The sequence below is a fragment of the Puccinia triticina genome, chromosome 13A, assembly GCF_026914185.1.
Source record: "Puccinia triticina chromosome 13A, complete sequence".
Lineage (NCBI taxonomy): Eukaryota > Fungi > Basidiomycota > Pucciniomycetes > Pucciniales > Pucciniaceae > Puccinia > Puccinia triticina.
Window position 1 is genome coordinate 2217906 of NC_070570.1, and position 25853 is coordinate 2243758.

A 25853-nucleotide genomic window follows, 5' to 3' on the forward strand; every position below is an offset into this window, starting at 1 on the left:
TCCCTTTGCTGCTCCCTTTATTTCCCCCCCGCCGTCGTCTTGTCTTTTGTCTGTACTCGCTTTGATTCATGTCATTCTTCTTTGGTGTATATAACATCAAACGCAACGCGCAGTTTTTTGGGTCGTTTCTTTACGTGCTTGGGAAGGGTGTACGCGGGCCGGGCTGTTGTATGAGCGTCGCGGTCTCGGGGAGGTCCACATACAGCCCGACGTCAGCCTCTGGGAGAGTTACGTAACCACTTCAGGCGTGTTTCGCGGAAGCGTCCAGGTTAGCAAGTCGCTCTTGGCAGCTTTTGCGAGCAGTGGCCGGCTTGCTGGCACAGCAGCTGGGCTACATGCCCCCGGCGAAACAATGCAGTGCTTGATGCGGCTGGACTCCAGTCTTTTTGCTCCCTCGCTCTCGCAGTCTAGATATCTTGACTGACCACACAGTGCACGTGCAATTGTTTTTTACTTATTTATCATGATGATTCATTTCGCCATACCGCGTAGCCTCCACAGACACAATATCCACCCTGGTTTCCACACTCGAATGGCGCAAACGACGGTGGCAGCCCGGACGGCCCCTGCACATCACCCGCGGGCCGTGTCGAGCTTTCCCCGGTTTTGCACGCTCTTGCTGCTGACGTGTCTGGCTTTTCGGCTGGGTGTGGGAGGAATGGAAGCGCTCCCCCAGGCCGACGGAGCTGCGGCTCGGATCGCCGAAAGCTGCCCTCTGCCACGCAGGGCTGACCCGGAGGGCCATCCTCCTCCTCCACCCGGCGAACATGGCGCAGCTGGCCGAGCAAGCCAGGACTCCCCCATCCCGGCAGGCGCTCCCTTGCCCACCCCTCCGCAACCAGCCCCAGGCACTGATGCAACTTCAATCTCTGGCCGCTTCAAGGCTGGGTGCAGGAGCCTCAAACGCACACTCGGGCGGCTATTGCGCTGGCTCAGAGCTCGCTTCACCACCCTGAAAACTAAGATCAGGCAAAGGTGGCCATCCAAAAAACGGCCTGCAAGTAAGTTTTCGGGCCCCACTCAGAGAGCGCTTCGTTGCCCACCTATGGTTGGATTTTTGTTGTTTCTTTGCATTTCCAGGTTCGGATAATGGACAACCATACCAAGTACTCCATCCTGCTGAAAGCCAACAACACGTCCCCCAAGCTGCGACAGAGTATCCGCAACAGGCCGCAGATGGCAGCCAAGGTGTTTACACGAGCGACTATCCTTCGCCCGCTGGCGGGAGTCCTGGGGGGTCCAGTCTGGGCCCCGCCTTCGGGCCAACCAGGCCCCCATATCCATCGCAGGAAGCAAGTATTGAGGAGACATTAAAGACGCTGCACCCGAAGATAATCGTGTACCAGTTCGCGGAGCGGTTCAACTGGACGCCCGTCGAGGGTCTCCCGGGCTACTTCAAGTCTCACGGCCCTGGCATCAAGAGCGGAAAAGGGGGCAAAGAGTCGCTGTTCAGAGCGTTTGCCCAGATCAAGTACCACGACCAAGAGCACCATGGAGAGGTCGAGCAGGAGATGATCCGGCATGAGAGCGACCGGTTCTCCCGATCCCTGGAGCATTCCGGGACGGATGCGCAGGAGAAGCGCCGGCGCGTGGAGCAGTATGTGGGCCAATTGCGCCGAGGGGAGTGGCCCAAGGGCGTCCGCGCGGGCTGCTTTGCGGCGCTCTCCCACCTCAACATCGTCGTCCTCTTCCGGACCAAAAACGACCCCACCCAAGCCGTCCACGTCCAGCTGCACCAACACAACGCCTGGACCGAGCAGTTCAACGGGATCCTCGTCGAGGACGGCGGCGCGGAGCTGTTGTGGCACAGTTGAGTGTTCCTACCTGCTGCAAGCCTGTATACTGAGCAGTCTGGGCTGGATCTGACGCGCTGCACCCTTGTGGTGGCTGGTCTTTTTCTCGAAAGGATTGCCGCACGAGCCCTTGCCCCTCACCCGCTCTCTCCCTTCGCCGTCCTCTCCCCCCACTCCTAGCTCCAGCTCGAGGGGGGCTCTCGACCCAGATTCTCCTGGGAATCACCCCGCATCCACCAAGTTCAAGGTCGATTGACCGCTAGGTGGTCCGGACCTGCTCCATACGCCACTGCCTCAAATAGACACCCAAGTCAACTTCGCACGATTATTTTGCCCCCAAATATCGGATCTTATCAGTGTCTCGCTATGTCTGGTTTCGCTCTTTTTCTCTCAATTGTCTGCTCACACTTGCAGAAAATCTCACCAGGTTCCTGTGTGTTAGGCCCGGTTCACAGTGAGGGACACATTGGCATGCCACACTTGGACCAGCATCTTCGCTTGTGATTGTAACTTGGATAGTCGTCGTGCTGCCCTTCTCCCTCTTTCACGCCTTCTGTTTTATCAGACATCAATCAAGTTAGAACCTCCATTAACCTTGTCTTCTTCTAAACAAGCAAGCTAATTCGACGTGAACTTAACTCGCATGTGCGCAAAACAATCAAGTAAACTGGGCTCTCATGAAAGAGAAGGAGATGTGGGCATACGTGTCCTGTAAGAGAAACATGGCGAAGACAAGAAGTGATGACATTGTAATGGTATGAGTAGCTAGGGCCTAAGACGGAAGGGTGACAGTTTGATTACGCCGAGAATTTGACGTCCATGAGGACTCTGGAGACCCCGTTAGAAAGAGGGGGAGGATGATCTGGATGGTGGAGGTCGATGAAGGAGACGGATCCATTGTGGCGATTCTCGACGAGGTCGATGAACGAATGGGTGCCGCCGCCGACGCCGAAATAGACAGCTTTGGAGGCGATGAGAATCGTGCTCTCGACAGCCGCAGCATCTGCCTCTTGTTGCGCCCGGAGGCGAGACTTGCTGGTGATCTTGGATGATAGGAGGACGTTGATCAGGTCGGGCAGCGAGTCGGTGGAGTACAATGTTTCTGAGCTCATGATCACTTCGCATCCCTTCCGGATTTCCTTCTCTCGGCCGCTTTCTGTCCGAGGGGGGTTCGAGGTCTGGGACGGCGATATGGCGGGCAGCTCGAAGGTCGACCATGGCCCATACACGAACGTCAATCGGATCCGATTCTCTCGCAGAAAGAGTCCAAACTCCGTCTTCAGCTCGTCGGTGATCTCCAAATCTTCTTCGATCATCTCTTCTCTAGCCCGTCCTTCTTCGCTCGTGCTTTCGGCATCGGAAGCTTCTTGAGGTACCTCTGGCTGCTTGGACTTGCCGGCGATCAGAGTCGCTCGATAAAACGCTAGTAAAATGTTCGGGAACGTTAGTAGCCTCAACACTGTATGGCACAAGAGGGATGGTTTGGAGATCACACATAGGTGTCGTTTAATTTGAAACAAAAAATGTAGCAGAGGTAATATGAAATCAGTTTCTATCTTTTGGAGATTGGATCTGTGGATCGGAATAAAACAAGGGAAAAAACACTTACCATCTGAATTGAAGTCCTGCAGGATGATTTCAAGGATTGGAGGTTCGAGTTCGTCCTGACTATCTCCATTGGAAGCGGAGACAGGAGGATGAGATCGGTTGAGAGTGAGCAAGTATGCAAACAACTTGAAGCACAGGGAAACAGTTGGCACGGCAGTCCCGCATCCGATTTCCAAGATCCTGTATGGCGCATCCAGGTCGGGCCGATTCTCAATGTGGTCGACCGTCAGGCGGGTTGGATCCGAAAAAAGATCCGCCAGTTTCTCGAAAATCGGGCCCAGATGGGTGGCCAGATCCAGGCTGCATTCCCATGTTTTGAAGCCGCCTTCGTAGACTCCTGGGATCAAATCGGAGCTCGACTGCAGAGAATCCAAGGTCTTCTGCCCCATGGCTTCATCGACCTGCTTATTAGTCTCGCCTGGTTCATCTGCTTGATCCTCTTTTTCTTCTTCTTCTCCTTGAGCGAGGTTGACTATGGTTTGATACTTTGCATCGTATAGCTCCCGCTTGTATATCGACAGCGAGGTAGTGATCTTGAGGTTGGAATAGGTTATGAAAGGCGGCAGCTGGTCGATCTATGGATAATGGTAAGAATTCGCTATTTCTATACATCAGAAATTCATAAGTTTTTTTCCCATGTTTTTTTTTTTTTTTCCTTGAGACTGTTTTGAGAAAACTTGACGTACGAGTTCTGCGACTGGGATCACCATGCATGGATCGTGGATACGGGGTTCTTTCTTCTCATCTGGGTTATCGAGGCCATCTTGAGGAGGTTGGATTGCTTCGGGAGGGTGGATCTTGGCTGCGTCGTTTTCATCTGTTAGATCGTCCAGGTCCTTGAAGAGGCATCAAGAAAACTGATATAAATCAGTCTGAATCGGTAACTCGGTCAGTGTTTGTTTGACTTACAAATTCAAATTTGAACATTTCGACCAGGGGAGTGTCTCCCTCTGCTCCCCCGCGGAAGTGCAGTATGGGGATATTCATTATGGCCGAGGTGGGGTGTATGCATACCGGCTGACGGCTTCCCGACGGCGACTGCCACCAAGCGGACCCCCCTGGAAATTTTGTGCGAGGGAAGCGGCCCCACACCAGCCATGTCTCGACCAGAACACCAAGCACCGCCAGAAATAGTCTGAGTACACTCTCGCTTTCCATCCATCTGAAAAAAGACGGACGTGCATCGCTGACCAGCTCCCGTTTCTCTGCAGTTCTACAATGATAACGAGGCGGAGAAGTACACGAAGTCGAGTCGGATCCAGTCCATCCAATCAGAGATGACCGAACGTTGCTTGGAACTGCTCAATCTACCTTCCCAATCGAGCGACGGCGAGACTGATTACTCGGGACTGATCTTGGACATTGGATGCGGAAGTGGGCTGAGTGGCGAAATCATTAGCGAACATGGTCATCAATGGGTTGGCGCAGATATTAGCGGAAGTATGCTCGGTAAGTCTCTTCATTTCCGCCTGTTTTTCCCGTGCTATTGTTATTGATTCTCGATCAAATCATCAGAAATCGCATTGGACAGGGAGGTCGAAGGCGATCTGTGTTTGCATGATATCGGACAGGGGTTCGGCTTTAGGCCCGGGAGCTTCGATGGAGCAATCAGGTAAACCGGACATTTCAAGCCGGAATCAGAGGTAAAAAAACAAAAAAGAGGGATAGATGCTGACCTGATGAGTACAAAGTGTATCAGTGATTCAATGGCTATGCAATGCAGACAAGTCGACAAACTCGCCTCCGAAACGGCTCAAGGCGTTCTTCGAGACCCTCTTTGGTGCATTGGTGCGAGGCGCAAGAGCAGTCTTTCAGTTCTATCCCGAATCAGATGACCAGGTCAGGTTCATCATGACCTTCGCTAATCGGGCTGGATTCACCGGAGGCTTGGTTGTTGATTGTCAGTCAAGAAACAAATCCTTCTGAAAGCTTACACGACCAACCTATCGATAGACTGGCTTTCAGATGAGACTCACCTTGTTTTCTTTGTGGCGTGTCTTCTCTCATTTAGACCCTAACAGCCAGAAAGCGAAAAAGTTCTATCTGGTGTTGATGACCGGACCTTCGCCCCACTCATCGGCGACCAACAATGCAAACCAACTCCCTCAGGGACTCACAACGGAAGACCAGAATGACAGAGTCAAGTATAGCAAAAAAACTAACAGTCATCGCAATCATTCGCGGAAAAAGTCTTCCTCAAAAGGCGGCACTGATGAGTCTAAGCAAGCATGGATCTACAAGAAGAAAGAGCTGTATCGGAAGCGGGGTAAAGAAGATGTGCGCTTCTCTCTTGCTCTCTCTTTCTCTGTTCCTTCATGCCGCAGAGCCTGCTTGACCCATTCTCTTATGCTGTGGATTCTGACACAAATCGGCTCGTGGTTATCCCAGGTTCCGAGAGACTCGAAATTCACTGGTCGGAAACGGAAGACCCAATTCTGATCCCGCCTCCTCGAAATCCTTCCACATGTCCCCATCGTTCTTTCTTCCGATCTCCGATGATCGTTGTCCCGATCTGCTTCATTCAATCTCCGGGTATTTTCTGTATTTTGTGTTTTTCTTCCAGGTTGGGGGTTTCCCCCATACACATATTGAAACCGACAACGCGGCAGTCGACACTCTGCGCGGTGGGACTTGCTCTTGAAGAGCCCAGAGTGCACTTGGCGCTTGGTTGTGCAGTTGCAAGCACACACGAGTAGAATGTGGGTGACCAAGCTGAACAAGTATGCTGGCCAACCCACACTGCACTTATCAAATGCAGCTGACAGAGCCGAACTGAGCTAGCCTGAAAAAATCCCTGATGTCCTGGTTCTGAGACCCTCTGCACGCTGGAATACGCTACTGGCCTCTTGCATCGCCGCTCTTGGCTCACTGTGCCTGATGCACAGTGACTGTGCAATAAAAGACTGTTGAGTGCTTGGGTGGAGCTAGAACAAGGGCTACACAGAAGTATCCCGCATCTCAACAGCTGTCAGTTGCACGAGTTTTTCTTGTAGGGAATTGTGCCCACCAAAATAGAATCCTCAGCTCATTTTCTCTAAACTTCCTCATCCAACATTAGGAGAGTTCACAGAGTTTTGTACAGCACTCACGGTCACATCGCCCCTACCAGAGGGAGTTAATTATGTGCTAAACAGACTTGGAAGCTGACAGCATTTTGTTTTTTGGCGGTGACTTTTGACAAATGGGCCTCACTCCTGAGCTATTAGATGTATGGAATGCTAGTGCATATCTTACAAAATTGATATTTTCTCTTAAACACGGTGAATTTGAAGCATTAGCATCCACTAGGACATTCATAATTGAAAACATTTCAACAACAAACAAATCAAATCAGCAGCAGAATTATGGGTCTTGACACAAAAGTTCAAGCCAGGTTTTTGGGAAAGTTACCAAATTTTCAAAACCAGAAAGCATTGAACTTCAAGCAAACTAGCAGCAACTTTTTCATATTCAAGATTTGCCAAAAAAAGCTGATGGAATTTTCAAACACTTTACTTTTATAGCACTGGAGAAGTTTAAAGTGACTGACATGCAATTTGTGGTACTGGTCACAGATACCATATACAGTCTGCACCCAAAAATATAGAATAGAAATTGTCACTGTGTGCAAAGGGCTTTCAAATATCTTTCCACAGGTGTTACATGGCATCCAGAATATGTGCAATTCCAGCTCACTAGGTGACATAGAACCTGTAAAAAAGCCTTGAAGTTTGAGCTTCATAATCTACAGTGACTGTGCGCTGTGTTACACAAATCTGTCTCATGAAAGATCCATAAATTTACATCATATATTTCTGAAAGGTAATTTCAAGGAAATGTTTTGCCTCAGGGTCACCTTCAACACATTCATGACACACTTTTACGCTTTTGGATGTGTTGTGTACATATCCAGACCAGATGAAACATTTGTATTGGGTGTATACATATCTAGATGCTTGTAAATCATGCTCCTGAGGGCGGAAAGGCTAAATTTTTTGCATCTGACTTCAAAAATGTAATTTTTCATATATGTACATGCCCCATATGTATAATTCATGTCCCTAAATCTTGTTCACAGTGTAAGTTCTGTGTTGCTTCAACCAAAACTGACTTTGACTCTTCAAAGAATTAAAATTAAATTTTACCACTTATCAAGCATTTTATTTGAAGAAGAATTAGATCATCACCTTTTTTTTGAAAATTTAGCTCAGCAAACATGAAATGGGAGATATATTTCTTGATTCTTTGTTTTTTGAAAATAATTTCTGCTACTGAAATGGAAGAGTTTCATCCTGGCCAACATCTTTCACAGCCTTCAACTGAATTGTCCCTGGGCATTACTCCAAATATTTGTCCAGATGATTTCAAGAATGGAAATAGCTGCACCAACAGGAACAAGTCTCTACCTATCCTTTTGAATTCAAGTGGGCATGATAAAACTATCAAAACAAGAGAAACTTTCCCTTTCACCTTTCATGAAGGCATTGTTGGAGATTCAGCAAGACATCACACTAACAGTCAGTCCAAATTTTTGCCAGATGTTTCAGAAAGCCAGTTGGACAGAAGTTTACTTGTGAAAAATAATGTCAAATTCAAAAAGTCTTGTGGAAAGAAGGGATCAATGGAGACAGCTTTTGCTGAAATCAAAACTGATGAATCAAAATCAGAATCAGTCAGTCAGTTTTTTAAGCCCTTGTGTATAATTTCATATCCATTGACAAAGGAAACCAAAATGATTGCCACAAAGGACTTCATTTCCACATTTGGTCAAGACCAAGCTACTTCTCCCATTGAAAAAAACATAGAATACTCTATAAATTATTGATCCAGAAATCCACTGCCAGCCAATAAGCAATTTAGGAAACCAGAAAGCAAAGGCCACATCAATGGCGCATTGTGATCCAATGTCAGATTTTTATACAGAAAATCAAAATAATCCTGCACTAATAAGAGAAACATAAAAACCTGATTCTGTGAGAAAATTTGGAAGTCAAATAACTAAATCATTGGAATCTCCAGCCATCATGAAATATTCTCAGAAAACCAAGAGTAGATCTTATAAAATCAAATTTGTTGATAATATTCCAATGAAATCCCAGCCATCAGGAAAAATCAAATACTTAAAGAGAAAAAGTTCTCCACGCAATTCAGCAGGAAGGGAGGCTCTATGGGAGCAGAGAGAAGAAAATCTTGAAAGATCAATAAGTTACAAATTTGTTGGTCTGGAAAGGCCAAAAATTGGTTTGGAGAAATTGGAATTCAACAAGGATATTTTCAAAGGTGTAAATTTGCCCCAAAGCAAAGAAGAGCATGTAGAATATCTGTCTAGAATCATGAAATCAATCCCAAATCCAAAAAAAGGAAAATCATTTTTGAGTGAAAAGTCAATTCGAAAGGCATGTAGAATTCTGAAGAGAACACATTATGGATTAGGAGCAGAAGAGCTCCTACCTAAGATAAAGGTATTCATGAAGGATGTGGGGATATGGTTTGAACATTGGAAAAAACACACAAATATTGATGTCAAGGACTTGAGGAATGATTTAGCTTTCCTTGGCCTTCATGATGTTTTTCCTGTTTTCTTGTTTTATGTTGAGATGGTTCTGAGAATCACCCCTTACAAGAAATACCCACAGTCTGAAGAGAAAATTGATTATGCAAAGGAAATGGAAAGTGCTGTAAATTTTTTCAAAGAATTCAAAACATACATTGAAGCACCATTTTCACAGGAAAAGCACCCATGGCAAAAAAGGAAGGAAGCAATCATTGCTGAGAGAAAACGGAATCAAAATAACGTACCAATCCCACTGTGGAATCTTATAGAGGCCTGGATCAAAAGAGACAACATTAATCTTTGGAACCTTCTTAAAGATAAAAGTGATGAAAGAATTTCCAGACGTGCCAAGAATTTCTTCAATAATGTTTTTTTTTTATGGAAGTGAAGGTTTGAAAGAGCAAATAGGAAAATAAAATAAAATGAGAAACTGATTATTTATTCCTCAAAGAGATTTCCCAAATTAAAATTCTCTAATCCCCTTTTGTACAATGGGTGCACTTAAATGTTTGGCATCCCATTTTGCTTTTTTTGAGGGCTAAGATGAGTCTATTGGGATCCTGTTTTTGGCTCAGATGGTTTTGGAGGGCTGATCAAAAGGATGATGAGCATTTTTTTCATCACAGAAAAAAGAAAAAAAGCTAAAAAATAATACATTCCTAGGTCAATTTTCAACTTCAATATTTTCTTCAGGAACATGGAATGAGCAGAGTGGGATGCAGAGGAACTTGACAGGAATTATTGTGAATGAAAATATTTGAATATCTTTGTTTACAATAATCAAGATGTTGACCAAAGAAAAATTACAGAGATGCTTGTTTTTCTAATGTTAAACTTCTATCCAATGGCATTTAGAAAGTCCATGTAGAGTGAGTAAAAGGAATAGTGCAGACAGGGGGAATCAGACCGGCATCTTCTCAATGCATGCTGGGTTGCTCTACCATTGAGTTATATCGACAGGTGTGAGGTGTACCAACATAAACTACCTCTACACACCCCCTGTACACCTACACCGGTGACAGAGCCCACTAATCCTCCCAGAGGCTCATCCCAGGTACACAGCTGCCTATAGCGCTGGGCGCATAGCCTGTAGAGTGAGTAAAAGGAATAGTGTTGACAGGGGGAATCAAACCCACATCTCCCTGATGCATGCTGAGTTGCTCTACCATTGCGCTATATCCACAGTTGTGAGGTGTACCAACCAACACTGGGTCAATACAATTCAATACAATATTGGGCCCAATTTTGTATTGAATCAATTGCCCTTACCATTAGCAGTAAGTTATAACATGCTTCTCTGCGACTGCTCTCTATTGTAACAAGGGTTTTCCCCCCTTTTTTTCTTTGGCTTTAAGTATTGAAACACCTTAAACACGCAATAAAGTCCTGTAACATGGATTATCCCAACACCCCCTGATTTTTACCCCTATTTTCATTGCTACATATCTTAAGTAGCAACAAAATAGGGGCAAAATATCTTTATGTACATATTTTTTGTTACCAGTAACAAGTAGCAAGACCTCAATGTAATCTAAATAATAATTGTAAATTGTAACTGCGCCCCAAAAAAATGGAGAATAGCTTACTAACAGTATACTCTGCCGTTACTGGTAACGGTAACGGTAACACATCAAAAATTGATATGTTACTGGTACAATACCATTACTGGAATTGTATTGGCCCAGTGCTGTGCCAACATATACTACCTCTACATTCCATTATGATTGAATCAGCCAAGATTGAGGTTTTTACAAAAGGGGCTTTCAAACATGCTGTAGGTTCTGTTTCAGGAAATAAGCACTCCTGCAACCTAACCCGTAGGCTTACTACAAAGGGGGTTGCATTGCTTGCAACCCCCTGCAGTAAGGTCAACCAGAGGTGATGAATACAATATCATTCTCTGCTAACAATCCTATGTTGGCGGCGTGAGATTGATGACTCAGGGGAGCAAAATTCTTAATTCTCACAAATTGAAAAGAATGCCATGATCCAAATTAGATGCGGTAAGAGCATCCACCCTTGTCTCTGTAAACCTGCTTGGTAAGGCAGATTTACAGGGTATGTAAGGGATTTTACACCCCTGTACCCTCTTTAGAGCTCTTTAACAAATTAATCCTTAGGCAGCTCTCTAAACCTTGCTAGATTTACCATTGGCTACAGAGCCTCTGTAAGATCCACTCCCTGGCTGGGTGTTCGCTGGTTTGACATGTGTGGTCACCGCCGGGCCCCCTTTGGGGCGGCGTTCTCCCTTTGTGGGGTTTCCAGACTCCTTCTGGTCTGCGTGGGTAGTCCCGGGAGCTACTCTAGTAGGTCCCCAAGGCTAACCCATATGGGCTGAGGGTGAGGGGGGTCTTTCCTTCTCCTCCTTCTCTCTGTACTCAGGAGTGGGGGAGAAGCTGTTTTGGGAAGTGGTGCTTCCCTCTTACAGTGAGACCTGCCTCTTTAGGCAGTTGATCTCACGCGTTGGCGTGGATCACTCTTGAAAAGGCCGGAGCCCGCCGGGTGGGCGGGATCCCCAACTGGGTGGGCAGGTGGGGGCAAATTTTTTTTTCTTTGTGGTTTGGCGACGGCAAAAGGATGCTGATCCGGCAATGAGTCCTTGGCGCTGGGTCCTAGATCTTCTAGGTTCAGCTGCCGGGACCTTGGCGTTGATAGCCCCGCCGTGGTTGTTTGCCTGCAGCCGCAACACCTCCCTGGTTGCGCTACGTCGCCTGCACGCGCGCGTGTTGGGCTCACTGGTTGCCACTCCATGGAACGGCCCACATCCGCTACGCTCCTGTAAGCTACCATGATTATAAGAGCATCTGCATCCGTGGCTAGATTAGCCTGGGCTAACTAGCTTGGATTACAATCAGAATAGGCCATTCCAATCGGCCATCCGCATGGGTGGGGATTAGCGGGTTAAGGCTGTCGGAGGTTATGAGTCCAGTTGAGGAGGTGTACGCACCTCTGGCCAGAGGGATTGCTCTGTCAAACTCAGGTCACAAACAACAAAAAACAAACAAAAAAATAGATATTATATAAATAAATAAAATAAAAGAATATGTGTAAATTCTATGTAAAATGTCTCTTAGTTACGAGTTTGTTATAACGGATCTTATGATGTGTTATTAAATAGTTGTCTTATCTACAAAAACAAGATGTTCTTTCATCAAAATAATTCACCTTCCTTATAAATACTGTGACGAATCCGTCTTGTTTTCCTTTTTCCTCAAGAGACTTATTTTGTTAGTTATATTCATCATCACAAGAACCATAAAAATATAAATCTTCAATTCAGTTTTTTCGTCCAAAAGTCATAAGCGTGTGGTGTGTTCTTTACATGCTCCCCTTGAGGTGGTATGTACACCTCCCAGTTGGAGGACCTCTTCAAACGGAGGGTTGATCCATCTGGCCCATCAGGATGGGCGGGTACCCGTTTTTCCCTGCCCAAAAAAGGTGGAGCGGGTGTTCGAGGTACCTGCTGGCGGGTGCCGCCTGCTGGCGACATTTTTCTTCTTTTCTTTCACTATCAAAATGTGCAGTCTCATTTCTGAGCTCTCCTCAGCAAAAAAGCTTGGGTTGACCCGAGACCCGACCCGGACCCAACTACTTGTAAATGGGTTCGGGTTTGGGCAGTGTATTTACACTTTTGTCCCAGCCCGACCCGACCTGGTGTTCATGTTGGGTCGGGTTTGGGCACCATTTTTCGACCCGAGCCCGACCCGTTTACACCCTTCTGGCAAGACTCGCTCGGCTCAGGGGGCAGGGACACCACCCATCAGACAGCAGCCACCTCAAAATTTGCTTAGCCAGCGACCAGGGCGTTCCGGGCCGATTGAACCTGAAGGATGCCGACATATGGCGGAGGTGAATCATGTCCTTCCTCCCATCGTCTCCTCGTCGGAGCTCTGACCGCTGACAAGACGCGTTTATTTCCCCCCATCCCACACAACATGACGGCCGACTCCAGACGAAGTGAGTGCAGTGGTGTTGGACATCGGCTCAAGCACTACTAGAGCAGGGTACGACCGCTCTCTAACGCAAAAAAGAACACCGAAAAAAAGGGAGCTTTCGTAGGAGACAGGCCAAACTAAGGTCGTTTATTGATTCCTCTAGCTATGCAGGCGAAGACACTCCGAAAGTGGTGATTCCTACATCCTACGGCTACATACCAGCGCGCGAACCCTCCGAAGGCTCCGAGAACCAAGCCAGCTACTATTTTGGCGACCATGGCCCGACCCTGTGGAGGGCGCAGATGGAGGTAGTGAATCCGTTGAAAGAGTCGATGGTCGAAGACTGGACGGCGGTCGAGAAGCTGATGAAGGTCGTCTTCGATCGCGAGATGAGGCTGGGTCTTGCAGGTAAAACACCACCATTCCAAAGACTCGAGCATGAATATTGACCATCTCTTGTCGTCTCAGGCGCCGAGCTGGAGCCAGACGAGAAACGCGGCATCCTCACTGAACACCCGCTCCTCGTCACCGAACCCTCGTGGAACTCGAAAGAGAACCGCGAGCGGATGATCGAGATGGCCTTCGAGGAGTTCGACACCCCTGCTTATTACTCGGTCGACCGATCTGTCATGGCTGCGTAAGAGGTCTTTTTCGGGTTTCGGCTCTTATTTTTTTGGACAAAGACGAAAGATCGCGTGCAATCCTCAGGCCTCATTCGTCATTCTCTCTCCCTTGTGAACTGTAGATTTGCGGCTGGGAAAGGCACAGCCGTGGTGGTTGATATCGGGGACGATCTGACGACAGTGACGCCGATCTGCGACGGCTTCGTACTTCGAAAAGGTAGGAACTTGAGCAGATTGCGGGCCGGATCAAAGCCTACGGATTGTGAATAACTGTCTTGCCAACTGCACAGGGATACACAAGTCGCCGATCGCGGGCAACACGCTCTCCTCGCTGTTACTTTTGACAACGGAAAGCCTGCTGCCGACGCCGGTCTATCCGCACTGCTTGATAGCCTCGAAAGCGCCCCAGGTGAGCGGGGTGGGCCATCCGGGCGGCGCGGCTGATACCGACGTCGCCATGGCCTCCGCCTCAAACGACCTCCCGCCGGGCGTCGTCCTTCGCGACGACCGACTTCCCGGCAAAGAAGGCTCAAAAACGACGGAGAGCTTCATGCGCTACCAGAAGTTGAGGATCATGCATGACCTCAAAGAGTCGATCTGCGAGGTGTACCCCCGGACATGGGACGAAGAGTCAGCCCACCGCCCCTACTCACCTTACTTTTGATGAGGTCTGGGATCGTTAACTCGTGATGTGATTTTATTGCCGCCAGGACAGTATCGACGATGCCGGTTCGGCCGTTTGAGTTTCCGAGTGGCCAGATGCAGCAGTACGGGCGGGAGCGATGGGCGGTCCCGGAGGTGCTATTCAACCCAGCAATGGCAGCGTGGCCGTTGGGAAAGCACGTTGGGGCGCGGCACGGGGGCGCGACGATCGGGTCGGCGGAGCCGCATCTGCCGCTGTCCCATCTGCTCCTCCAGGCGATCGCCGCCTCCGACATCGACCTCCAGCCGACTCTCAACGCGAACATCATCGTCACCGGCGCCAGTAGCTTGATTCCCGGCCTCCTCGAACGGCTCGAGTTCGACCTCCGCCACATCTCCCCTGCTTGTAAGTTCAAGGTCTCCGCCGCTGGCAATCTCGCCGAGCGCAAGTTCGGGAGTTGGTTGGGCGGCAGCATCCTTGCTAGTCTGGGCTCCTTTCATCAACTGTGGATCGGCAAAGACGAGGTATGCGATCTTTCTCTATCTATTTCATGCGAGTATTGTTGATTGATTCTTTAAACCCTACCCAACCCCACTCTGTTGGAATAATGATGATAGTACAAGGAGCAGGGACGATCGGTCGTCCACCGGAGATGTAAATAAACCACATCAAGCTTAATATCACTGAAGAAAGAAAAGGATAGGATGTATGTCTCTCTTCTGATCCGTGTTGGATTCCCCCCCATCTGTCCATACCACGTGTTCGCGAAAACACGATACCCGGCCTGGGGTCAAGCGTGACCCAGTGGCCCGCACGCTTCTCTAGTCCAAGAAATGGGTTTGACGAATCCGGGCAGTTTTCCGCACCCCGCCGACTGAGTCCTGGCCTTGGTGCTGGCCGCCACCGCATTGTGGCCGGGCAGGTGACAGCGAGTAAGAGCCCGGGCAGGACTCTGGAAATCCTACTTAGCCCCTTGCAGACATCACTTTGGCCGCGGTGTTGCCACCAGGGAGGTGGTCCATTTGCACTACATGGAATGGTCCCTGTCCAGCCTGTGGTAACTTCCTGCCCAAGTCGTTGGCCTGGTCTGTCAGGCGCTGAGCCGCTTGAAACACGCATGGAGATGTGTGTGCGGTCTTCGTTGCCTTAACTAAGTCTCTCTGTAATTGAAGGGGGGACACCGGAACTCCGGTCGGCGCTATGCGACCAGTGTTTTACCTGGGACTTGGCATTCGGCCATGTTGGACTTCATGTGCTCAGATGCGCTTGACAAGACACCATATTACAATATTCGGAAGCTCATAATGTTTCTGGAATCTAGGGGAAGCAAGGCCAGAAGTTTCACATCTACACTGCAGGAATCTGAGTGTTACATTGATTTTCAAGCTATCTGTACACTCCATTTGCCTTAATGTTTTTCTTGGGGGTATGTATGTCGTGTTGGTTCAACCGAGACTTCCACCACTTTTCTTCACAACTTCGCCCGCCACACAACTGGTTTGATTGATTTTACGGACGATCTCATTTGATTTGAAGAAGAAAATCACTCCCTATTCTGGATAGTCAGCTCAGCAAAAATGAAATGGGATATGCATGTTTTTCTTGTGTTTTTGGGAATAAATGCCGCTACTGCAATGGACTCGGAGGAATTTCATACTGTCACTGACCAACACCTTTTGCAACCTTCAACCGAATTCTCCTTGGGAACAACTCCAAATAATCATCGAAATGATTTCGAAAATGAAAATGGATACGCCAACCTGTGGAAGAACAAGTCCCTAACTGTTCCTTCCGAGTCAAGCGGGCATGAGCAAGATATCAAAACAAGAGGAAAATCACCGGTCAATTTTATTGAAGGCCCTGTTGAAGATTCATCCAGGCATCTGACTAATAGATCTTCTAAGAAAACTGAAAATAGATCTTATGGAATCAAGGTTCTTGATAAGATTCCGTCACAATCATCAGGCTCATTCAAATCTTCAAAGAGAAGAAAATATATTCCACTCAATTCAGAAAGAAAGGAAGTAACCTGGGAAAATCCAAGAGAAAACACTGAAAAATCTAAGGGCATTGATCCAGAAAGACCAATTACTAGTTTGAATATATTAGAATTTAACAAGGATATTTTCAAAGGTGTAAATTGTCTCCACAGCCAAAAATCCCATATAGAGTATCTGTCTAGTACTATGAAAGAAATACCAAATCCAAACCAAGGAAAATCATATCTGAGTGAAAAGTCAGTTCGAGTGGCATGTAACATTTTAAAGAGAAGACATGGAGGAGTAACATCAGGTGATCTCAAACACACAATTGATTTATTCATGAAGGATGAAAGTATATGGGCAGAGCATTGGAAAGAACAAGGAAACATTGATTTCAAAGACTTGAAGGATGATTTACATATCTGTGGCTTTCCCGAGATTTTTCCTATCTTTTTATTTTATGTTGAGATGATCATGAGGGTTATTCCTTACAAGAAATACCCACAATTTGATGAGAAAATTGATTATCCAAAGGAAATGGAAAAGGCTGTAAGAATTTTCAAAGAGTTGAAAACATATATCAAAGCACCATTTTCACAGGAAATGCACATCTGGCAAAAAAGGAAGGAGTCAATTCTTAATGAGAAAAATCATGGTCATAGACGTGTACCAATCCTGTGGAATTTCTTAGAGGCCTGGATTGAAAGAGAAAACATCAATCTTTGGAACCTTCTCAAAGAGAAAAATCTCCAGAAGATTTCCAAATATGCCAAGAATTTCTTCAACAATGTCTTTTTTTATGGAAGTGAAAGTCTGACACAACAAATCAAACAAAGGAAAATATCATCAGAAAGTGGTCATCATTGATTCATCTCATTCAACCAGAAAATACATGTGCCTTACCCCCAACTGGTACTTTGTGCCCAACTTAACATTCATGCATCGGATTAAAATATGTTTCCAGTTTCCAACTTTATTCCTGAGGCCTGTGTATTGAAATGAAATAGCTTTGGTCCCTCTTGAACCACCATTTCTATGCATGATATCAAGAAATCTAAGCCCATGGTGGTTTGATATACTTACAAAGTTATTAGCTACTCCTTATCAATATTCTGGACAAAGACACCTACACTTGTGGTTTGTATCCTCTCCTTTTTTGACATAATTTACTCACTCCACAATACAAAAACATGAACATCATGTCATCAATCAGCCACACCCTATTTTGTCCCTTGTTGATCCTCAAAGCTCATTAATTCCTGCCATTTAACAATGTGATAATCACCGCAGTTGTGTTATGATAGTCAACCTAGGTCGAAAATTAGGACATTTTGTTCCATTCTTTTCCATGTTTGACACTAGCTTCGCCACGGCAATATCCGCTTGAAGTGGTGGCCTGATATGGAGCACATCTCGACCAGGTGTAACGGCATCCTCAGTTTACATTTTCTGGCACTTGTTGAAGCAAGCGGGCACCCCAGGTTAGTGTTGGTCTCCTTGCGCTTAGAGAGAACCATCGCAGAGGTCTCCTGAGGGTGAAGTTTTCGGTCTCGGTGAGATAGTCATGGTAGACAGGCAAGCCCTGGCAGGACTAGTAGTTGGTTATATCTGTTCAGTGCTGAATTGTGCCGCCGACGAGGGCAATGCGCCACCGGGCAGGCGAGAAAGACAGTCGGACTCTATCCCAAGATAAATAGGTACCGCAAAAAATCAATCCTCAACCCCAAATTTAATCCCATCAGTAGATAAATACCTTCGAAGATGCCATGGTCCATCTGCCCGACGGATCTTGCCATCTCAATCCACATCCCCATGAGAAATAGCATCGTTCGCTGCGCAGGCAGTTCTAAGTAAGCAAGTGATGGATCCGGTTCAGCCATCTCTCTCTGAGTCCGGTCGATTCCGAAACGGACTGGCCGTTCCGAGATGGCTTTCAAACACCACCCCGGGCCCCTCCCGGCCCAAAAAAGCCAAAGAGCCAACACAGTTGAGTGGGCTGGTTTCCTTGGTCTGCCCTCGTCCCCATAAAAGCCTCGCCTCTCTCTCCCCCATTCCCTGTTATCCTTAGTCATCCTAATCATTTGTCGACCTTTCCCTAGGAAATCTGTCCCTTAATTTTTAATTCGCTTGGACTCTCTCTCCTTTGCCGCCTTTGCATCTATCTTCACTAGTCTTTATTCTAATCTATCACATTCCTACCGAAATCCTCATCTAAGATGGACGACTCTAGCACGTTTGACGATGGAATGTACCATCCCAACTCCAAAAGCTCCGACAAGGTATGTCGAAAAGATTGGGGCTCCGGAGTTTCAGTCTCCTCTAGCCACTGACAATCTGCCTCCCCTTCCTGCTTTCTAATTTTGGCAGCCATTGTGGAGCACGAAGGAGGACCCGAACGTGACAACGGTCGTGTCGGCCGCCTCCCTTGATCCGGGCATCATGGACCCTCCCGCACCGATGTCGACAAGCGTTGGAACCCATTCTGGATCAAAATCCAAGCACGCGGGCGCGGCGGCGATTCCTAAAGAGACCTTTTCACCGTCACCGGTGACCGTTAACTCGAGCGCGGCCGTCAGCTCAAACGTGACGATCTCCTCAGTTTCAGCAACTCCGACTGCAGAAACATTGCCCATCAAATCGATGGAGGTCGAGCCCCCTCCGCGTCAGCACAATTCGGGGCGCGCGGTCGTCGCCGCACTTCTATCCGTCTCGGCCGTACTTTTGTTAGTTCTCGTCGTTGGGTACCTGACCAGCCAACGGTACCGCAGATGGAGAGAGAGCCGACGGGCGCGCTACACTGAGACCAAATGGAAGATCTCGCGTCCGTTCCAGGAGGGCAACGACCCAAGGTCCTCGATGCGAGAAGTCCCCCAAATCGAGATCTCGCACAACGAGCTCGTCTATGCGCCCTTGGACCCGTTTGCCCGCTCGATCCCCAGACAGGGCCGGATGCCATTCAATTTCGGCCGCTCAGATCCAGTCGAGGAAATCGATGAGGAGCGGGGCTGGCTTTGGGGTACTCAGACGTCATCCAAGAAGAAGGGCACCGACCGGCTCGTCACGCCTGGCTTGGGAATCGGCAGATACCGCTCCAAGAACGGCCGCAATCAGTATCATGCTTCTCCCAGCTCACACCAGTCCTACCTCAAGCCTGAGGAGAGCGATGACACGAAAGAGGAACTTCTGTACGCCGACGAGACTGGAGGGGATTTTAAATATGCTGATGGCCAACAGGAGAGATCCAGCCCGCGGTTTAATTCGAACGGCGTTTCATATCTGTTCGGCAAGTTGAAGGATACCATCAGTGAACGATCTTTCGGTAGTCTAGCCTCTTCGACAGGAAGACTAAGGATCGATTCCAGCCGGGGCCGATGGAACGAAGTTGGCCAGTCAGTTATGGATGATGAGAAAGACATCACCGCCCAAGATGACGAAGATGACGAAAAGACACTCGGCCTCCAAGAGCATTTCAAGAGCAATGCCTCACTCAGATCAGCCTCTCCTTTATCCGCCATCGTACTCCCCGAGCTTCCGGCCTTTACATGGGACGACCACTCGGGCCACAAGGTGGCCAAGACCAAACGGACACGCGCGCCGAGTCTCGAGGTGGAGATCGATGACGCCCAAACTAGCCGTGCATTCCGTCAGCCCGACTCTTACCCGCGGAATTCTGGGGTCAACTCGGTGAGGCAACTGGTGAATCGACTGGAGGAGAATGAGGGGAAATACACTCATCTGCCCAGCCCTTCCTCGAGACAGCCCCGCCGGAAACGAAAAGAAGCTCTCCCGTCTAGGTACGACTCCCAGCCTGACCCATATACACCCACCCCTGCTTCTTCATCAAGAGCTCGAACCGAAAGAATTCATGGCTTGGTCAAGACCAAGTCTAAGCATCTTTATCCCGGCGGTTACCTCGGCCGATCACCGACTAAAAAAATGCGAAGGAAGGAGTCCCCCGACTCATAAAATTCCATTCTTGCTTCACCCGCTTTGCGTCAATGACTGATTTTCCACAATAATGTATTGGTTTTTAATTTTATAATCTTTTGGGTTAATGATAACACTGTCCGAACAACAGCCACATTAATTATAACATCACTTTCTAGCTATGTCTCCTTGATTTTCTGTTATCAATATGTCTCGCGGAATTTTTTTTCAATGAAATAAAATCTATGTCTGTCTCGCGGGGCTCACCTACACGAAGGAGGTGGATGATAGATAACGATCCCAAGGACTTCCCCGCCCCGGCTCGTCCGCATCAAATCCTCTCTTGCCGACCCCGAGATTGTCACCGAGGCTATCTCCAGCCCGACCCGGCTGGCCTCTCGAAGGTCCCGACATTCCACTGGTCCGTGCGGTGGGCAACATATACACGCTTGATCGGCCCCTGCTAACCTCTTTTTCCTCCCTCTATGCCTCTCAGCCTCCTCACAAACAAGGCCTGGCTATCCGCACAGCCTTCTTGCGATCTATCCTCCAGCCCAAACCTCCACATCTAATGCGTCACATTACCCGAACAACCTGAAGAACTTGTACGGAAATATGGCAGTGAGCGAGTCGCCTGAGGGTGAATCGGGGGTCCACAGTCTGCCGATGGTAGCCCAAGACTCAGCGATGGGTTCGAAGGCAGCGACAGTGGCGGACCCGGCGGCAGAGGAGAAGCCAATGGTCCCCTGCCCCTCCTCGATCGGCCACTCCAAGCACAACCCCCGCTCGCCGAGCTTCAATGTGGAGCATGCGCTGGCCGATGCAATGTCCGAGCAAAGTATCGGCAGCCTCGCCACTCTCGAGTTCGTCCGCTCTCACTCGTCCACCGAGTTGTCCCGGTCCGACACCTCCGGCAGAAGACAAACCCAGATAGGATGTAAAGATCTTTATCGTGGGAGGGGGAGAAAAGGGAACATGGTCAGATATATTTAGACATGTAGTGCTGTGGTTATTTGCGTTGCTCCATCATCCAGTTGGTCGTTGGCCGGCGAAGAGATTGAGGCGAGGTCTCATATCTTGATTTGCGGAGTTGACGTCATGGAGACATGGCCGAGTGGTCTAAGGCGCCGTCTTAAGGTTAACTGGCTGATCCACGTCTATCTGTCTAGAATGACCGGCGGTCTTCGGGCGTGGGTTCGAATCCCACTGTCTTCAACTCTTTTTGTCGTGCTGTTCAATTTTGAATTGGGGGACCTCAGCTGACTTCTCTGTTGGGTGATTACGGGTTGGGATGGGATGATGGGTCAACTCATCATGTTTTGTCCTCTATGTTTTGATCAAGCAATAGTCACCTGGCTTAGAAAGGTAGATGTTTCCAACATTTCTCAACTACAAGTACAGTGAAGTTTATGTGATGTTATTTTGGGTTACAAAACCCAAACCTACAGCTTTAGTCCCACAAATGGAAACTAGTGAGAATAAATTTCTCAAACAACAATGGCCTGAAGTTGCCAGTGTGTTTTAAACACATCCCTGCCAACAGGATATACTGTGCCAGGCCTGCGGGGAACCACAGTGTGCAAATGCTAGTGTTATGAGGGGATCATTTAAGTTGACTTCCAATGAAAACTCTATTGTCTGGCATGTGCCTGAAAGCTCCTGAAAGCTAACTAAAAGATGTATTTTATGACTGTATGGTAGCACTGGCAGTATGTTGTGTTTGATGTTACTTTAGGTTGTGTTTTCCTTTACAAAGTTGGATATGATACCAAGCCAAAGTTGCTGGCAAACTTGTTGGAATTCCAAATCCCTCAGGTCCAAGCTTAACTAAGCCACTTGTGGTGAGCGGGTCTGGGCGGCAGCCCAGTCTCACCAAAGAGGCTTATGAACTAAAACACAAAGCTCGCGTGAACCAAACATGATATAGAGGCCACTCTTTCTATCCTGGTTTCTATGCCACTCATCAGAATTTTTTCTTTTTTTGTTTATCTGACAGCTTACCATATATACTTTATTTTTCAGTATTTTTTTTATTGCTGTACTCTCACCCCTTCACATTTGAAACTTGACAACAAGAAGTAGTATGACTGCGCACGGTCCTTGTCATATGATGCGCAAGCCAAATTCAAGTTTGAAATCATGAACTTCAATAATTTATTTCCAGTAGAAACAATCAAGATTTTGCACTAAAAAAATACTGAAAAATCCAGAACATGTAGAACTATGAAACTAGAAAGATTATGTTGAGTGTTGAGAGTGTGGTGATGCAAACAAGGCTGCTCCCAGCCAAACCTTGGAATCAGCTCACCCAAGAAAAGTGTTTTAGTATGCAAGGCCCTCCCTCTGGTTGGGGTTGCTTCACGACCAGCCAAATGCTGCACGCCGGCACAGAGGCTGGGACTTGTGTTAAATTTGCCTCAGGTCTCTTCCTCCTCTTTTTACCTTTACATTCCCTGCCACTCATTTATTCCCACCAGAATGAGTATGCTTGTTTCACCCTCTGTCCCACAGCTTAGCCCCAACTTATCAAGTGCCTTGCTTAGGTAGAGAAATGATCATATGCTTTCTGTGTGCTTTTCCCTGAGGTCTCTATGGCATGCAACCTCTTGCACTTTTTCCATCATGCAAGCTAGCAGCTCCCAGCCCTATTTTGAGGGCTCTTTGGCACCTTGTTCTCATCCTCTGGGTTTCTCAAGGCACCTTTTTTTTGGTTCACATCTCTTGCACCTCAGCCTCCTATCCTCGCTTCAACAAACTCAACATTCTGTATTCAGATAAAACAGATATGCTTGGTAGATATCTTCATCTAGGTATTTTACAAACAGAGGAGTTGCAAGTTTGAGATATAAAATACACAGGACCAAATGTTTCATCAATCTGTAAGCTTTGTGAAATTGTGGCATTTGTGGCTCAATTTTTTCAACTGAGGTAGGCTGTGTGTCTGACTCTTACTTGCACAAAAATTATTAAAAATTAGTTTCAGTGAATGTTCTAAGTGATCTCAAATCTCTTGAATCTTTGTCAGCAAACATGAAGCAGGACATGATTTCCTTGATCATGCTTTTTGGTATCATTTCTACCACTGCAAGCGCAACCAATGAGGTTACATATCTTGGAAAACACCTTTTGGAGCCCTCAACTGAATTGTGCTTGGGAATGAATTCAAACACACAGCATGAGTCTAACAATGTAAATGTATACACAAAAACATGCAATGCCAATTCACTCATGACTGTTCCTTTTGAGCCAAGTGGAAATCAAGCATCTCTCAAACAAGATGAAAAAGTACCAGAAGCTTTACATGAAAATCCTATTGGAACTTCAGCCACACATTCAAATAAAAATGATTACACCAATCTTTCACAAGATAGATTGGAAAGCCAGGTGGTAGGAATTTGGCATGTGGCAAAGAGGGCCAAGGTCAACAGAGAACTTGGGAAAAAAACATCAATCAAAGACACTGTGGCTACAGATGATGATGAATCAAAAAGAGAGCGGGTAGCTAACAGTGTATTGTAGCTGTCACAAATGCAAACCATTTTGAAACAATTTTGATCAAAACCATTAACATATTTTGATTTGAATGGTTTGCATTTGTGACAGCTACAATACACTGTTAGCTACCCGCCGGATAGGCCGGGTAGTTGAAGTCAACTTGAAGATGTGGACTTGGAGGGTCCGGCATGCCCGCGGTCCCCCCCCCCCCCCCAAGCTTAACTAAGTCCCTCCCAAGGGAGGCCTTTGGCCTCCCTCTGGGAGGGACTTATGCCTTATTGGTGAAATTTGCCTGAGAGAAATGACAATAATCCTTACCTTTTTATGCTAAGGCCCCTGCACAGTGCTGCCTTGTTGTAATCACCCTCTACATTTACACTTAGACTCTTGAGATGCCTGGCTATCTCCTGCCACCTTTGCGTACATTTTTCTTCTTCCCAAACCCAAGATACAAGGCATTTAGTAAAAAAACTTCATGCTGGCAAAAACAGTTGAGGTATAATTGTTTTTCAAATGAGCTCCCTCGGAATCTTGAGTGAACAGGCCCAAATGCATTTTCTCACGCAGTTGGTTGGCAAGGCCGGACATCAGTCCTGGATACCTGTCATTTTTTTTCTCAAGGAAAGCGTATGGATTTACACTAAAATGTTGTTTTACGGACCTCAGGCTTGGCTTTTGCAACCCACCAACTTCAATGTGTTATTATGAGCAAGGAATGATGAAATTTGATGATCTTAGAGAATCAAAAATTAGCCAAGATGCAAGGCTTTCTTAATATCCAAAAATATTGGTGAAATCTTTGGAGGTAAGGGAGCTATTGCAACATTTGTTGAAAATGTCGTTTTTGGCCATTCCTCTCAGGCCTAAATCACTGATACCGCATAAGTCCCTCCGGTGGAGGCGCTTTACGCCTCCACCCTTGGACTTCGCTAAGGTTCCCCCCCCCCCCCCGAGGTACATATGTATGTGCAGAAAGCTGCCTTTTGTCCCTTGCAAAATTAGGTCCCTGGGATTGTGCAATCTGACCAACATCCCAGCAACTGAGCCGTTTGAGTATGCACGTGTTGGGTAGACCCGCAATCAGTCGGGCTGTAGGACGGGCTTGGGTACACCTTTCTGACCCAGCGAGTCATGACCCAACCCCTCAGTCGGCTTCGGGTTTGGGCGGGGCATTTTCCTCTGTGGTCGGCCCAAAAGTTCCCTATTCCTTGGCTGGCTCTCTGGCGAGCTGGCACTTGACCTCATTCCAACCTCATCTACCTTGGGTCGGGTTTGGGCACTGATCTCAGGCCCAAACTCAACCCACTTACATTTTGAGACTGCTGCATAATTTGTTGGTACATCAATCCTTGTACATATTCCAAAATCTAAGAACTTTGTCCCAGTATACCAAATCTATTAATCAAATCATCTCAACATGCAAGGGCAAGCCATCACATTACCATTATTGAAACCAATAAAACACATGTATCATTATTTATTGCTATTGGATTGGTTTTTGTGCCCAATACATTCTATTGGTATTGTACCTGATTACCAATACAATGCACATGTATCAAAAAAGTGTGTATTGGTGGCCAATGACATGATCCAATATTAGGTGTATTGCTGGGATAGGCCCATATGCATTTTTTGATACAATACACAATACCTCTTAGGCTCTTTTGCTGGGTCACAATACCTCTTTTGCTGGGTCACAATACCTCTTTTGCTGGGTATTGGAAAAACAATATGATCATACACTGTATTGCCAATACTTGTATTTTATGGTATTGCCTTCACCATGGAAATTACAATAACAAAGCAAAGCTAGGATCCTCAGTAAGAAACATGAAAGCAGAAATGTATTTCAAGTTAGAAATGATTAAGTGAAACAAGGCTTTAGAAGATCATCATTAATAAAATTAAATGGTAGTGTATGCAGATTGAGGATGCGGTGGTTGAATCTGCAGAAGTTCAGCTACCTGCAAGTCCTTCTTTATTCAAATAGATAGATACAATTTTTGGAAAGCTCTACTAGGAATCAAGGATGAGTTTCTGAGAGTATCTGCTTTATTTGGAGTGTCAAACCTTCAACACCATAGAAAAAAATGTTATTGAAGAAATGTTTGACCTCTACAGGAACTCTTTTGCAGCTTCTATCTTTGAGGATATTCCAAAGATTGATATTTCCCCTTTCAATCCAGGCCTCTATCAAGTTCCAGACAATTGCATTTGACTTTGCTTTTCTGGGTCTCAATGACAGAATCATTTCCTTCTTGTGTTGCCAGAGGTGCATTTCCTCTGACCCATTTGTTTCCATGTATGTTTTAAA

The 25853-nt window shown here is 46.9% G+C and overlaps 6 protein-coding genes across 6 annotated transcripts; 5 read left to right on the plus strand and 1 right to left on the minus strand.

The window, feature by feature from the left end:
* Positions 1 to 532: 532 nt before the first annotated feature.
* PtA15_13A234 (uncharacterized protein) lies at positions 533 to 2049 on the plus strand (the record flags this gene model as incomplete). The annotated part of the gene is made up of 3 exons (XM_053162412.1): positions 533 to 1001; positions 1081 to 1809; positions 1907 to 2049. The coding sequence occupies 3 exons, from the start codon at positions 533 to 535 to the stop codon at positions 2047 to 2049; spliced, it is 1341 nt and encodes a 446-aa protein (XP_053026390.1).
* Positions 2050 to 2590: 541 nt separating this feature from the next.
* On the minus strand, positions 2591 to 4388 carry PtA15_13A235 (uncharacterized protein; the record flags this gene model as incomplete). The annotated part of the gene is made up of 4 exons (XM_053162413.1): positions 2591 to 3252; positions 3403 to 3976; positions 4088 to 4237; positions 4311 to 4388. 4 exons carry the CDS (start codon positions 4386 to 4388, stop codon positions 2591 to 2593), a joined length of 1464 nt encoding a protein of 487 aa, XP_053026391.1.
* Positions 4389 to 4498: 110 nt separating this feature from the next.
* PtA15_13A236 (uncharacterized protein) lies at positions 4499 to 5840 on the plus strand (the record flags this gene model as incomplete). The annotated part of the gene is made up of 6 exons (XM_053162414.1): positions 4499 to 4534; positions 4613 to 4850; positions 4917 to 5013; positions 5093 to 5301; positions 5413 to 5678; positions 5790 to 5840. The coding sequence occupies 6 exons, from the start codon at positions 4499 to 4501 to the stop codon at positions 5838 to 5840; spliced, it is 897 nt and encodes a 298-aa protein (XP_053026392.1).
* Positions 5841 to 12764: 6924 nt separating this feature from the next.
* Positions 12765 to 14797, plus strand: PtA15_13A237 (uncharacterized protein; the record flags this gene model as incomplete). Its single annotated transcript, XM_053162415.1, has 8 exons — positions 12765 to 12783; positions 12887 to 12938; positions 13033 to 13277; positions 13338 to 13506; positions 13615 to 13709; positions 13783 to 14122; positions 14203 to 14659; positions 14753 to 14797. 8 exons carry the CDS (start codon positions 12765 to 12767, stop codon positions 14795 to 14797), a joined length of 1422 nt encoding a protein of 473 aa, XP_053026393.1.
* A 3536-nt stretch (positions 14798 to 18333) lies between these two features.
* On the plus strand, positions 18334 to 20083 carry PtA15_13A238 (uncharacterized protein; the record flags this gene model as incomplete). The annotated part of the gene is made up of 2 exons (XM_053162416.1): positions 18334 to 18396; positions 18485 to 20083. 2 exons carry the CDS (start codon positions 18334 to 18336, stop codon positions 20081 to 20083), a joined length of 1662 nt encoding a protein of 553 aa, XP_053026394.1.
* A 245-nt stretch (positions 20084 to 20328) lies between these two features.
* PtA15_13A239 (uncharacterized protein) lies at positions 20329 to 21037 on the plus strand (the record flags this gene model as incomplete). The annotated part of the gene is made up of 2 exons (XM_053162417.1): positions 20329 to 20465; positions 20557 to 21037. The coding sequence occupies 2 exons, from the start codon at positions 20329 to 20331 to the stop codon at positions 21035 to 21037; spliced, it is 618 nt and encodes a 205-aa protein (XP_053026395.1).
* Between the last annotated feature and the right edge of the window lie 4816 nt (positions 21038 to 25853).